Genomic DNA, 15,646 nt, shown 5'->3' on the forward strand with positions numbered 1-15,646 from the left:
AGCCCCTCGAGCCTGCTCCGCCATTCAACAAGATCATGGCTGATCTGGCCGTGGACTCAGCTCCACTTACCCGCCCGCTCCCCATAACCCTTAATTCCCTTATTGGTTAAAAATCTATCTATCTGTGATTTGAATATATTCAATGAGCTAGCCTCAACTGCTTCCTTGGGCAGAGAATTCCACAGATTCACAACCCTCTGGGAGAAGAAATTCCTTCTCAACTCGGTTTTAAATTGGCTCCCCAGTATTTTGAGGCTGTGCCCCCTTGTTCTAGTCTCCCCGACCAGTGGAAACAACCTTTCTGCCTCTATCCTGTCTATCCCTTTCACTATTTTAAATGTTTCTATAAGATCACCCCTCATCCTTCTGAACTTCAATGAGTAAAGACTCAATCGATCATCATCTCCGGAATCAGCTCAGTGAATCGTCTCTGTACCCCCTCCAAAGCTAGTATATCTTCCTTAAGTAAGGTGACCAAAACTGCACGCAGTACTCCAGGTGCGGCCTCACTAATACCCTGTACAGTTGCAGCAGGACCTCCTTGCTTTTGTACTCCATCCCTCTCGCAATGAAGGCCAACATTCCATTCGCCTTCCTGATTACCTGCTGCACCTGCACACTAACTTTTTGGGATTCATGCCAAAAAGAGTTTCATGCACAAGGACCCCCAGGTCCCTCTGCACCGCAGCATGTTGTAATTTCTCCCCATTCAAATAATATTCCCTTTCACTGTTTTTTTTTCCCCAAGGTGGATGACCTCACATTTTCCGACATTGTATTCCATCTGCCAAATCTTAGCCCATTCGCTTAACCTATCTAAATCTCTCTGCAGCCTTCTGTGTCCTCTACACAACCCGCTTTCCCACTAATCTTTGTGGCATCTGAAAATTTTGAAACACTAAACTCTGTCCCCTCTTCTAGATCATCTATGTATATTGTAAACAGTTGTGGTCCCAGCACCGATCCCTGTGGCACACCACTAACCACCGATTTCCAACCCGGAAAGGACCCATTTATCCCGACTCTCTGCTTTCTGCCAGCCAGCCAATTCTTTATCCATGCTAATACATTTCCTCTGACTCCATGTACCTTTATCTTCTGCAGTAACCTTTTCTGTGGCACCTTATCGAATGCCTTTTGGAAATCTAAATACACCACATCCATCGGTACACCTCTATCCAGCATGCTCGTTATATCCTCAAAGAATTTCAGTAAATTAGTTACACATGATTTTCCCTTCATCAATCCATGTTGCGTCTGCTTGATTGCACTATTCCTATCTAGATGTCCCACTATTTCATCCTTAATGATAGCTTCAAGCATTTTTCCCACTACAGATGTTAAACTAACCGGCCTATAGTTACCTGCCTTTTGTCTGCCCCCTTTTTTAAACAGAGGCGTTAAATTAGCTGCTTTCCAATCCGATGGTACCTCCCCAGAGTCCAACGAATGCATCTGCTATAACTTCCGTCATCTCTTTTAATACCCTGGGATGCATTCCATCAGGACCAGGGGAATTGTCTACCTTGAGTCTCATTAGCCTGTCCAGCACTACCTCCCCAGTGATAGTGATTGTCTCAAGATCCTCCCTTCCCACATTCCCGTGACCAGCAATTTTTGGCATGGTTTTTGTGTCTTCCACTATGAAAACCGAAGCAAAATAATTGTTTAAGGTCTCAGCCATTTCCACATTTCCCATTATTAAATCCCCCTTCTCATCTTCTAATGGAACAACATTTACTTTAGTCACTCTTTTCCGTTTTATATATCGGTAAAAGCTTTCACTATCTGTTTTTATGTTTTGCGCAAGTTTACTTTCGTAATCTATCTTTCCTTTCTTTATTGCTTTCTGCATCATTCTTTGCTGTCGTTTAAAATTTTCCCAATCTTCTAGTTTCCCACTAACCTTGGCCACCTTATACGCATTGGTTTTTAATTTGATACTCTCCTTTATTTCCTTGGTTATCCACGGCTGGTTATCCCTTCTCTTACCGCCCTTCTTTTTCACTGGAATATATATTTTTTGAGCACTGTGAAAGAGCTCCTTAAAAGTCCTCCACTGTTCCTCAATTGTGCCACCGTTTAATCTGTGTTCCCAGTCTACTTTAGCCAATTCTGCCCTCATCCCACTGTAGTCCCCTTTGTTTAAGCAGAGTACGCTCGTTTGAGACACTACTTCCTCACCCTCAATCTGTATTACAAATTCAACCTTACTGTGATCACTCATTCCAAGCGGATCTTTTACTCGGAGATCATTTATTATTCCAGTCTTATTACACAGGACCAGATCTAAGATAGATTGCTCCCTTGTAGGTTCTGTAACATACTGTTCTGAGAAACAATCCCGTATGCATTCTATGAATTCCTCCTCAAGGCTACCTGTGCGATTTGATTTGACCAATCGATATGTAGGTTAAAATCCCCCATGATTACTGCCGTTCCTTTTTCACATGCCTCCATTATTCTCCTGATTATTTTCCGCCCCACCGTGAAGTTATTATTTGGGGGCCTATAAACTATGGCCACCAGTGACTTTTTCTCCTTACTATCTCTAATCTCCACCCACAATGATTCAACATTTTTTTCATTAGAGCCAATATCGTCTCTCACAACTGCCCTGATATCATCCTTCATTAACAGAGCTACCCCACCTCCCTTCCCCTCTTGTCTATCTTTCCGAATTGTCAGATACCCCTGTATGTTTAATTCCCAGTCTTGGCCACCCCTGCAACCACTCATACCCATTTGTAATGATTTGTGCCGTCAACTCATTTACTTTGTTTTGAATGCTGCGTGCGTTTAGGTAAAGTGTTTTAATACTAGTTTCTAAACCATGATTTTTAGTTTTGACCCCTCCTGCAGCCCCTTTATATTCATACATATTGTCCTTTCCTATCACCTTGTGGTTTACACTTACCCCAGTGCTACTCTGCTCTGTTGCCTCCTGCCTTTTGCATTCTTTCTTGGGGTTCTGTTCATCTGAGCTCCCACCCACCCTAACTATCTCAGAGTCCTCTCCTGGGTTCCCATCCCCCTGCCAAGCTAGTTTAAAGCCCTCCCAACCATACTATCGAAACCACCCGCGAGAACATTGGTCTCGTCTCTGTTGAGGTGTAACCTGTCCGACTTGTACAGGTCCCACCTACCCCAGAAGCGGTCCCAGTTGTTCAGGAAACTAAAGCCCTCCCTCCTACACCAACGGGAGAGTGGAGAGCACCAGTTCCAACTGTCGCAGGAGAGAGAGTGGAGAGCACCAGTTCCAACTGTCACAGGAGAGAGAGTGGAGAGCACCAGTTCCAACAGTCACAGGACGGGAGAGTGGAGAGCACCAGTTCCAACTGTCGCAGGAGAGAGAGTGGAGAGCACCAGTTCAAACTGTCACAGGACAGAGAGTGGAGAGCACCAGTTCCAACTATCTCAGGACGGGAGAGTGGAGAGCACCAGTTCCAACTATCTCAGGACGGGAGAGTGGAGAGCACCAGTTCAAACTGTCACAGGACGGGAGAGTGGAGAGCACCAGTTCAAACTGTCACAGGACAGAGAGTGGAGAGCACCAGTTCCAACTATCTCAGGACGGGAGAGTGGAGAGCACCAGTTCCAACTATCTCAGGACGGGAGAGTGGAGAGCAACAGTTCAAACTGTCACAGGACGGGAGAGTGGAGAGCACCAGTTCCAACTGTCACAGGACAGAGAGTGGAGAGCACCAGTTCCAACTGTCACAGGACAGAGAGTGGAGAGCACCAGTTCAAACTGTCACAGGACGGGAGAGTGGAGAGCACCAGTTCAAACTGTCACAGGACAGAGAGTGGAGAGCACCAGTTCCAACAGTCACAGGACAGAGAGTGGAGAGCACCAGTTCAAACTGTCACAGGACGGGAGAGCTCAGATCTCAATCAGGTTTCCTTTTCATGAGAGTTAACACCAGAGCTCTAATCTCGTCAGATATACCTTGGATCATTGGGTGCATGTGATTCAAGTCTTCAGATCACAAAGCAGAATAAATAAACAGGATCTACATACCACAAGACATGATTCTAAGCTGAGAAACACAACTCAAGAAATGCCCTTAGATTTGACTTGCAGGAATAAGAAAGCAGGAAGGAAAGTTATTGGCTGGAAGGTTACTGTGAGCTGTGAGTCTTGTGTTAATCTTTTTAATGTTCATTATTCTTTTTGTCGCATGAGATACTTTCTCCGATTCAGTGCAACCAGCTAATCACCTAATCAGACCTAACATCTGCTAGGATACAGAGTGCACCTTTTCCTGCTCAATATCTGGGTTAAATATGAACATGACCCAGGGACCGAATGCAATAAGATTAGCCAATTGACTCCTGGAATTAATTATTGTCATTAGACTTATCTGACTGTTAATAAACTGATGCGGTTTCCTCTGAGATATATCCGGTGTGATACCTCCACGTTGAATCTTGCAATTCAAAAATATAAGATAAAAGACTGAGCACAGACAAAAATCCATTTTGTCACACATCCTCATTTGATCAACCATTGTTTACAGAAATATCTGACCATCAAGTGGGGGTAACCACTGGGGAGACTGTTCCTTTAAGAGTTTGGTCTTACACATGAACCATATTGGTCAGTTAGACTCTTCTGTAGATAAGGGCTCTTACCCACAGCCTTCCCGCATGAGCTTTTATTGTTAGTTCTGTACACCGGAAGTGATAGTAGATCTGACCCCATATAGCAATGCTCACTTCCCAGGTGCTTTAGAAAGGGATAGGAGTGGAGACAGCAAGTGTACGTTCTTTTGGAGCCTCCCCTACAATCATTCGGTCTGGAGCACCTTCTGGCTGCTGTTGGAGAACATCTGCCTGAGGCCCCCTGAGGCTGGCAGCCAGGCCTACTGGTCCAGGCCTCTCAGATCTGCAGCTATACCTGTGTTCCTGCTCCTGTTTCTAGTCACAAATTCCTGCCAGTGGGCAGGCATGTGCCATGAGTGCAACCAATGTTAGGCATTCTGAGGCCTGGACAGGCACAGTGCATTTATGGTATGCTGGACTTGTCTAACATCTGGACAAGGTGGGGAAGTGGTGGAGGGTGGGAGGGAGAGAGGGGGGAGAGGGAGGAAAAAACATCCGGGCCTCTTAATCTTGATTCTCAGTCTGTGCTATCAGCTGATCTAAACCAGAATGGCAATAGGAAATCTACTATTGGCCTCAGCACATTTGACCAGGTTGGCCGGAAGCAGGAAATCAGACAGGGTTCCAACTGCTGATCTCTATCCAGTGACCTAACAAAAGACCATATCATCAAGCCCATATCATCTAGACATATGGTACAATTACAAACTTGATCCTCATCTACTAACTAAACAACTTCCTGGAAAAGGCCAAAAATAGATACAAAAAGAAATCCTGCAAACAATTCAACAAAAACAGTGAACTTCTCCCTATATGTTTGAGGCAACTGTGCAAGACTCCAGGAGACTGTGGGAGCCTGAACACCTCATAATCCTAGCTAACTACTAACTTTACCCTCCATAACTAGAAATGTGCTCTTCTCTCAGAATGTGTGGGGATGTTGAGGGAGGACAGGATTGGGTACGGCTGCAAAGAATGTCCCCAAGGTTCAAAAATATAGGAGGAAATAATGGAGGAATCAAAAAGTAGCGGTTTTGTGACACCAAACTTGGGAAAGATTCTTATACCATCAAAAAAGTGGAATTTGCCTCAACTTTCTCCATTTGTTTTTCTTTGACGTTACATGTTTTCCTCTGTGGTGACTGCTGATGTTGAAAGAAGTTATGGTCCGATGTCCCTTCTGTCCCAAGCGAGTCTCAGAGTTTAGAAAGCAATCATTTAGATGCCTGGACGTGTGATCAGCCAGTCTTCTAAAGGAAATAAATGCCGTTTTAAAAGTAGAAAAATGAGTTATACACTAATCTAAATGTATATCAACACATCATTCATGCATATATACAATATGTTAAGGGAAGATAAAAGGAGCTGATATATTATATATCATAAATATTTGTGGTATTTTCTATTCCTAACACTTCTGGTCCATTATCATCTCAAAAAAGGAACACTTTTGCAATTCAAAAAATTTAATTTTGAATTGTTTGTCATTGTGGTTTTATACCGATGGAAGTGACTGCAGGGGTTGGATTCTGCTGTTATTGCTACTGTTATTCACATCCTACTGAATCGTGTTCATTCTGTTAGCTGCCGTTTGTTTCTGCTGATTGTTGTGTATCTGTAAAGCATGCACTCCCATGTTCTGCCACCAGGGAGCTCATCCCCTGCAGTCCCAAGGGATCCCAGCATCTCTTGGGAGCACTGTATATAAGCCGGCCCCTAAGGCCTATTCCTCACTCTAGAGTGTCTTATTAAGGACTGAGGTCACTGTTACTTTAACCTCCCTGTGTTCAGCCTCATCTGTGTTAGGAACACAATAACTGGCGACGAGTATACGAATCAAACGCAAAGATGCAGCAAACCGTGGGCATCCTGGAGAAGTTCTTGGAGGGTGAGGACTGGGAAGCCTATGTCGAATGGCTAGACCAGTACTTTGTAGCCAACGAGCTGGACGGAGAAGGAAGCACTGCAAAAAGGAGAGCGGTCCTCCTCACAGTCTGCGGGGCACCGACCTACAGCCTCCAGAAGAATCTTCTGGCTCCGGTGAAACCCACAGATAAGTCATATGAGGAGCTGTGTACACTGGTTCAGGAGCATCTTAACCCGAGGGAGAGCGTGCTGATGGCGAGGTATCAGTTCTACATGTGCCAGCGATCTGAAGATCAGGAAGCGGCGAGCTGCATCGCAGAGCTAAGGCGACTTGCAGGTCAATGTGAATTTGATGGCTACCTTGAGCAAATGCTCAGAGACTTTTTTGTACTGGGCATTGGCCACGAGACCATCCTACGAAAACTTTTGACTGTAGAGACACCAACCCTCAGTAAGGCCATTGCGATAGCACAGGCGTTTATGTCCACCAGTGATAACACCAAACAAATCTCTCAGCACACTAGTGCTAGCAATGTTCATAAATTAACTGGAACTGTGCTTGCGAGCAGAAATGTACAGGGCAGAACCCACGAGTCTGCAACTGCCAGATGACTGAGTCCCCAACAAAGGATGAATGCAAGGCAATTCACACCTTGTTGGCGTTGTGGAGGCTTCCATTCAGCCTATTCATGCCACTTCAAAGGGTATGTTTGCAAAAGCTGTGGAACAATGGGGCAACTCCAAACAAGCTGCAAGCTCTGCAAAACCTGCTAACCACGACGTGGCAGAGGAAGATCGGTCCATGGTGGATTAAAGCAATTTCGAGCCTCCGAGAGAGGAGGCAGATGCTGAAGTACACGGGGTGCACACATTTTCGACGAAATGTCCACCTATAGTGCTAAACGTAAAATTGAATGGCTTATCCGTAGCCATGGAACTGGACACTGGCGCTAGCCAATCCATCATGAGTAAAAAGATGTTTGAGAGACTGTGGTGCAACAAGGCATTCAGACCAGCCCTGAGCCCCATCCACACAAAACTAAGAACGTACACCAAAGAGCTTATCACTGTACTAGGCAGCGACATGGTCAAGATCACCTACGAGGGCACGGTGCACGAACTGCCACTCTGGATTGTCCCAGGCGATGGCCCCAAACTGCTTGGAAGGAGCTGGCTGGGCAAAATCCGCTGGAACTGGGATGACATCCGAGCGCTATCACATGTCGATGAGGCCTCATGTACCCAGGTTCTAAACAAATTTCCTTCCCTTTTTGAGCCAGGCATTGGAAACTTTTCTGGGGCGAAGGTGCAGATCCACTTGGTCCTAGAGGCATGACCCATTCACCACAAGGTGCGAGCGGTAACTCACATGATGAGGGAGAGAGTGGAAATCGAGCTGGACAGGCTGCAACGCGAGGACATCATCTCCCCCGTGGAATTCAGCGAGTGGGCCAGCCCGATTGTTCCAGCACTCAAAAGTGATGACACGGTCAGGATTTGTGGCGATTATAAAGTTACTATTAATCATTTCTCGCTGCAGGACCAATACCCGCTACCTAAGGCAGACGACCTATTTGTGACGCTGGCAGGAGGCAAGACGTTCACCAAGCTCGACCTGACTAAGGCCTACATGACGCAGGAGCTGGAGGAGTCTTCGAAGGGCCTCAGCTGCATCAACACGCACAAGGGACTGTTCATCTACAACAGATGCCCGTTTGGAATTCGGTCGGCTGCAGCGATCTTCCAGAGAAACATGGAGAGCCTACTCAAGTTGGTACCACACACGGTGGTCTTTCAGGGTGACATATTGGTCACGGGTCGGGACACCGCTGAGCACCTACAAAACCTGGAGGAGGTCCTCCAGCGACTGGATCGCGTAGGGCTGCGGCTCAAGAGGTCGAAATGCATTTTCATGGCAACAGACGTGGAGTTTTAGGGGAGAAAGATCGCGGCGGACGGCATTCGGCCCACAGACGCCAAGACAGAGGCTATCAGGAACGCGCCCAGGCCACGGAACGTCATGAAGCTGCGGTCGTTCCTGGGACTCCTCAACTATTTTGGTAACTTCCTACTGGGGTTAAGCACCCTTTTAGAGCCCCTACATGTGTTATTGCGTAAAGGTGAGAACTGGGTATGGGGAAAAAACCAAGTAATTGCTTTTGAGAAAGCCAGAAACATTTTATGCTCCAACAAGCTGCTTGTATTGTATAACGTTGCGGGGAAGTTGCAACCTGTCGCCTATGCTTCCAGGAGCTTGTCTAAGCTGAGAGCACCTACAGCATGATTGAGAAAGAGGCATTAGCATGTGTTCGGGGTAAAGAAAATGCATCAGTACCTGTTTGGCCTCAAATTTGAGTTGGAAACCGATCACAAGCCCCTCACATCCTTGTTCGCTGAAAACAAGAGGATAAATACTAATGCCTCAGCCCGCATACAAAGGTGGGCACTCGCGCTATCAGTGTAGAACTATACCATCCGCCACAGGCCAGGCACCGAGGACTGTGCGGATGCTCTCAGTCAGTTACCATTGCCCACCACGGGGGTGGAAATGGCGCAGCCTGCAGACTTGTTGAAAATGATAAATCACCTGTCACGGCCCGCCAGATTAGGACTTGGACCGGCCAAGATCCTCTGCTGTCCCTAGTAAAAAACTATGTACTGCATGGGAGGTGGGCCAGCATCCCTGTTGAAATGCAAGAGCCAATCAAGCCATTCCAGTGGCGAAAGGACGAGCTGTCCATTCAGGCAGACTGCCTGTTGTGGAGTAACTGCGTAGTGCTACCAAAAAAGGGCAGGGAGACGTTCATCTCGGATCTCCACAGCACACACCCGGGTATAGTAATGATGAAAGCGATAGCCAGATCCCACGTGTGGTGGCCCGGTATCGACTCTGACTTAGAGTCTTGTGTACGGCAATGCAGCGTATGTGCTCAGTTGAGCAATGCGCCCAGAGTGGCACCACTAAGTTTGTGGTTCTGGCCCTCCAGACCATGTCGACTGTGCGGGCCCGTTTCTCGGTAAAATGTTCCTGGTGGTGGTGGATGCTTTTTCAAAATGGATTGAATGTGAAATAATGTCGGGAAACACCGCCACCACCACCACCATTGAAAGCCTGAGTGCCATGTTTGCCACCCACGGACACACTGGTCAGTGACAACGGGCCATGTTTCACCAGTGCCGAATTTAAAGAATTCATGATTCGCAATGGGATCAATCATGTCACCACGGCCCCGTTTAAACCAGCCTCCAATGGGCAGGCAGAGTGGGAAGTACAAACCATCAAACAGAGCCTTAAACGAGTCACAGAAGGCTCACTCCAAACCCGCCTGTCCCGAGTATTGCTCAGCTACCACACAGGATCTCACTCGCCCACATGGGTGCCCCCGGCTAAGCTACTCATGAAAACCATGATACTTAAAACCAGACTCTCGCTGGTTCACCCCAACCTGCACGATCAGGTAGAGAGCAGGCGGCAGCAACAAAATGTAAACGATGGTCGCGCCACTGTGTCACAGGAAATTAATCTGAATGACCCTATGTATGTGCTAAACTATGGACATGGTCCCAAGTGGATCGCGGGCACGGTGATAACTAAAGAAGGGAATAGGGTGTTTGTAGTCAAACTAGACAATGGACAAATTTGCAGAAAGCACCTGGACCAAACGAGGCTGCAGTTCACAGACTGCCCTGAACAACTCACAGCAGACACCACCTTTTTCGAGCCCACAACACACACCCAAAGGATCAATGACACCACGCTGGACCAGGAAATCATGCCCAAGAGTCCAGCAAGGCCAGACTCCCCTAGAAGCCCTGCAGAGCCAACAACATGCCAGCCCAGTGAGGGCACAGCCAACACACCAGAACAGACATTTGTACCGAGGCGGTCCACCAGGGAAAGAAAGGCTCCCGGCCGCCTCACCTTGTAAATAGTTTTCACTTTGACTTTGAGGGGGGGGAGTGATGTTGTGTACCTGTAAAGCATGCACTCCCATGTTCCCCCACCAGGGAGCTCTTCCCCTGAAGTCCCAAGGGATCCCAGCATCCCTTGGGTGCACTGTAAATAAGCCGGCCCCACTGGCCTGTTCCTCACTCTGGAGTGTCTTATTAAAGACTGAGGTCACTGTTACTTTAACCTCCCTGTGTGCAGCCTCATCTGTGTTAGGAACACAATACTGATAATAACCCTTCAACTAGGCTGGAGTTTAATATTTTGATATTTTAAATAACAGTGCGTCGATATTTGATGCCTCCAACGTAAGAGGAGACTAATTGATGTCCTGTTACTGACTGCTCCATTTTTGATCGGAGTGGAGGAGTGGTGAGAGATCGGGGTCCAGGCGAGGCGAGCGTTTGGGGCCCAGGAGAGGCGAGGGTTCAGGATCCAGGAGAGGCGAGGGCCCAGGGGTAGCATGGGCCAGCCCAAACTGCGATCTGTGGACAGTAGAAGCATGTATACGCACTAGGTCCGTGCAACAGAGCTTGGTCTCCAGTCGTCTTGGTTAACCCTTGCCACTGGATCAAGACCTAGCTCTGTCAAGCCCGTATGGTGGCTGGTGTGCAACAGCCACCCCACATTAAAAGTATCTATGCACAGGCATCTTCCATCCTTCCAATATGTAATTTGGGACCTGGAATATCAGGTCCCTCATTGAAACATCTGTGAACTCATCTCTTTTTGGTGTGGAAGTGGGTCATCCTCAATCTGAGGGACTGCCTAATACTATACTATTATCTTACTTTCACTGATATTTCCATGTACAACTGTTAAAAACACTCTGTCCTTGAAATTATTTTGTTGGTAATACCACCCTGCAGACTATGGGGAATTTACGACAGTTCTAGTAAATGTTCAAATGCAAGAACTACAAGTCCTGTATTGTCATTATTGTTCTGAGATGTATGGGTGAAATTGGTCTTCGGCAATTGTGCAAAATGGGTGACAGTGAATCGGCAGACTGTTTAACACCCTATCTGAATTTCTTTCAATCTGGCGGGGTGTAAAATGAGCTGCAGATTTGCACTACCTTTGAAGACCAATTTAACCCCAGCATGTTTAGTTCAATTTTGATAGTGTCTAACACTATAGCACTTGGCTAAGCATAGGGGAAACTTAGGGGAAAAATTGCTTCTTTGGGTTCCAGTTTAATCTCTATTCACTTTCAAGCAACTCGGCAACTAAAACCAAGTGCTAGCAACTCTCTGTACTAAAGGGGTCTCACTACATATTCTCTCTGTTACAGGTGATGCTGGCTTGCCTGGTATTGGCAAGAATGGGCGTGATGGTGGCCGTGGTGAGATTGGCTTGCCTGGTGAACAAGGACATCCTGGCATACCTGGGCTCAGAGGTTTTCCTGGTATCTGTGATGCCTCTTCCTGCATGGGTCCACCTCACCACTTCATAGGAATGGGTAGTGGCAAGAAATCTATGAATATGAAAGGACCGTCAAAATAACAGAAAACAAATACAGAGGTTATGCTTAGTTACCGATTGGTCTACAGCTCCAGTTGTGTCAAGGGTTCAGTTAACTCCCAAGCGTTTTAAAGAATTTCTTCATCTTGATTCCCAGGATCTTAAACTGTTTGGTACCAGTAGCTTCACCTTCTCAAGAGTTTTGCTGGAGTTGATACTGCCTATCTGAACCATATACATTTGAATTCCTGATCACCAGAGGAAGTTTGAAGTTTTACATCACCATACAGGACATAAGAACTTTCTGATAGCATATTCACCAAACAAAATATACTTTGTTGACAAATAGAACCACATTTCAGGTGTTGAAAGTGATTGTTCTTAAACAAGTGGTGCTTCTATGTTCTACACTATTCTTTCTGTTAAAACAGAGCAGAACTCTCAATGGTAACATTTCTCTTTGATGAATACCAAATGAATGCACATTTTTCTCCATAATTAACGACCTGATATTTTCAGAAACCTCACGTTTAACAGGTATTGTGAGAAACAATATTGCCTGGACAGTGGGACTGGCCAGGTAGAACGTAATGGGCTTTTCTTGTACTTTCCTATGTTCCCAAGCGATTTAATTGGCAGAACAATAATTAAGGAAACGCAGGCATTCTCCTGTTCTTCATTAAACAGGAATTTCACCTCTCTCTATACCATTAAATATACATTCTGTAGATGCCCTTGCATTTTTCCATAAAAATCTAGTGAGTCAATGGTAATAACTGCATTGCATTTTCTTTGGTTTCCTAATAATGCTCCATTCTTTGCAAGAAATATAAACTCTTATTTCACAGATTTCCTTTTTACTGTTGTATTTTATTGTCTACCTCTTTGAAAATAACTGGAGGCATGTGACCAGTCTGTTAAAGTACTTGTCTCAGCTCAGGGCAGTCTGTGTTAATACCACTTATGAGCTAACAATGGAAGCAGCGGAGAGATGCTTTACCTTTTACACGTGTTACTTCACTCTATTAACATCTTAACACATGTAAAAGATCTGGCTCCCACTCGAAGCCGGTGGGAATGATGTCCGGGTGGGAACGGGGGTTGTGGCGGGAGCGAGGGCCAAGGGAACAATCCCCGGCAGAGGGGACGTGCTCGGGGATGGGGGTTTCAGGGTCAATGTTGCTCAGGGAAGGAAGAGGAAAGGCCGGGGCTAGGACTGCTTGTGAGGCCCAAGGGAGATCTCCTGCTCCTTCTGGCCTACATGGGTTCCACATAACAGTAACATTCTTTAACTTATCTAGCTATTCACCAACTCCCGCCATGGTAAAGCTGTTTGGGTTGGCACCGTGCAGTCCTCTTGAATGTGTGTGTTAAAATAGGGTCATGGCACAGGTTACCCAATTGGGCCGTGACTTTTAGATTTGGCGGGAGCCTCAGCCGACTTCAATGTTGGTGAAGATAAAATCTCACTGGGTAGGAACGGTGTGGCCTTAGGCGGTAAGTTGACTCAGACAATTTTGACCACTCTCACACACCATGCCGGCCAGGTCAGGAGGCTCTAAAATCGACTCCAAGATGTTGATATTGTCAATACTCAAAGCAGTTCACCATGTTTTATTAAAAATCCAATAGTGGTGTCTGGTATTGATACAAGCTGATCAGATGTTCCTTTACATAGTGTTCTAAGGATTAGCAGTCTGGAACAGGTCTGTCTCAACAAATGAGAATGATATGATTTATTGGCTCTACAAGTTCACATGACTATGTGGTTGTTAGTAAAAGGTGAGGCTGGCAACATCCTAAAGTGTCCATGTTCATAATCCTTTGTACCCTTTTCCCCACCATTTCATTTTTATCTACTTTCCCTTCAAACTCCTTTTCTCTCTCATGTACGGTTTTTCTTTTTTTTCCCCGTGCTTTGCAGTTTTTTTACAAATTTTTTTTCAGCCTATCTTTCCCTCCCCACTTTAAGGTGCTGTCTGTTACTGTGCTACAATTCGTAGGCCTTGTCCAGGTGCTGGGGGCAGGCCAGACAATGAGAGCCAGTAGGTTATTAGATCACGGTAAGCATCATAGTTCAGCTTGATCCTCTCCAGACCAATCATCCAAATATGAAGACAGATTTATGGGAGTGTCATGTTCATACACCATAGGAAACGATTTGGCCCATTGTGCCTGTACTGGCTGTTTGAAAGTGCTGTTCAATTAGTCCCACTCCTCCACTCTTTCCTCATAGCCCTGCAAATTTTTCCTTTTCAAGTATATTTCCAATTTCCTTTTGAAAGTTACTATTGAATCTGCTTCCACACCCTTTCAGGCAGTGCATTCCAGATCATAACAATATGCTGCATACAACAAAAAATCTCATTCCCCCTCTGGTATCACCAATTACCTTAAATCTGTGTCCTCTGGTTACTGACCCTCCTGTCGCTGGAAACAGTTTTGCCTCATTTACTCTATCAAAACCCTTCATAATTTTGAACACCTCTGTTGAATCTCCCCTTAACCTTCTCTGCCCTGAGGAGAACAATCCAAGTTTCTCCAGTCTCTCCACTTAACTGAAGTCCCTCATCTCTGGTACCATTCTAGTAAATCTCCTCTGTACCCTCTCTAAGATCTTTGACATCCTTCCTAAAGTGTGGTGTCCAGAATTGGACACAATGTGCTGGTTCAATTGTTCATTTTAAAACTGAGATTGATAGATTTTTGTTAACCAAAGGTATTAAGGGATATAGGGCAAAGGCATATACAGAGTTATGTCACAGATCAGCCATGATACCATTGAATGATGGAACAGGCTCGAGCAGCTTTAGCATAACTTTCCTGTTTTTGTACTGTTTGTCCCTACTTTTAGATCCCTGGATCCTGTATACATTTTTAACAGCTTTATCAACTTACCATATCACCTTTAAATATATATATGACACCACCCCCCCCCCCCCCGATCTCTCTGTTCCTGTACCCCATTTAAAACTGTATCATTTAGTTTATAAGGTTAATTATTCTTCCAAAATGCATTAGTTCATACTTCTCTGCATTGAATTTCATCTGCCATTTGTCTGAAAATGTCACCAGTCTGTGTCCTTCTGAAGTCTACTATCTTCACTATTTACGATATTTCTGAGTTTTGTGTCATCTGCGAACATTGAAATTATGCCCTTTATACCCAAGTCCAGCTCATTAATATCTATCAAAAAAAGTTAACCGTGGCTCAGTTGGTAGCCCCCTCGCCTCTGAGTCAGAAGGTTGTGGGTTCAAGTCCCACTCCAGAGACTTCAGCAGAAAAATCCAGGCTGACACTCCAGTGCAGTACTGAGGGAGTGCTGCACTGTTGGGGGTGCTGTCTTTTGGATGAGACATGAAACCGAGGCCCCATCTACTCTCAGGTGGATGTAAAAGATCCCATGGCACCATTTCGAAGAAAAGCAGGGGAGTTATCCCTGGTGTCCTGGCCAATAATTATCCCTCAATCAGCATCACTAAAAAACAACAGATTATCTGGTCATTATCACATTGGGAGCTTGCTGTGTGCAAATTGGCTGCCGCATTTCTACATTACAACTGTAATTACACTTCAATAAGTACTTAATTGGTTGTAAAGTGCTTTGGGACTTCCAGTGATCATGAATTGTGCTATATAAATGCAAGTCTTTCTTTAAAGCAGAAGCCCTTATACCAACCCCTGAGGAAGCAAACTGTATAGTTCCCTCCAGTCTGAAGAACAACCATTTGTCACTGCTCTCTACTCTGTCTCTTAGCCAC

At 45.6% G+C, this 15,646-nt stretch overlaps 1 protein-coding gene across 1 annotated transcript in view; it reads left to right on the forward strand.

Moving 5' to 3' along the window:
• Positions 1-11,926, forward strand: part of LOC139260322 (collagen alpha-1(IX) chain-like) — a 194,166-nt gene extending 182,240 nt beyond the window's left edge. The window contains exon 38 of the mRNA XM_070876799.1: positions 11,715-11,926. Coding sequence (XP_070732900.1) covers positions 11,715-11,926 — 212 coding nt within the window. The remainder of the gene's footprint in view (positions 1-11,714) is intronic.
• Positions 11,927-15,646: the final 3,720 nt, after the last annotated feature.

The sequence above is a fragment of the Pristiophorus japonicus genome, chromosome 1 (assembly GCF_044704955.1).
Source record: "Pristiophorus japonicus isolate sPriJap1 chromosome 1, sPriJap1.hap1, whole genome shotgun sequence".
In the NCBI taxonomy this organism is placed as follows: Eukaryota; Metazoa; Chordata; class Chondrichthyes; family Pristiophoridae; genus Pristiophorus; species Pristiophorus japonicus.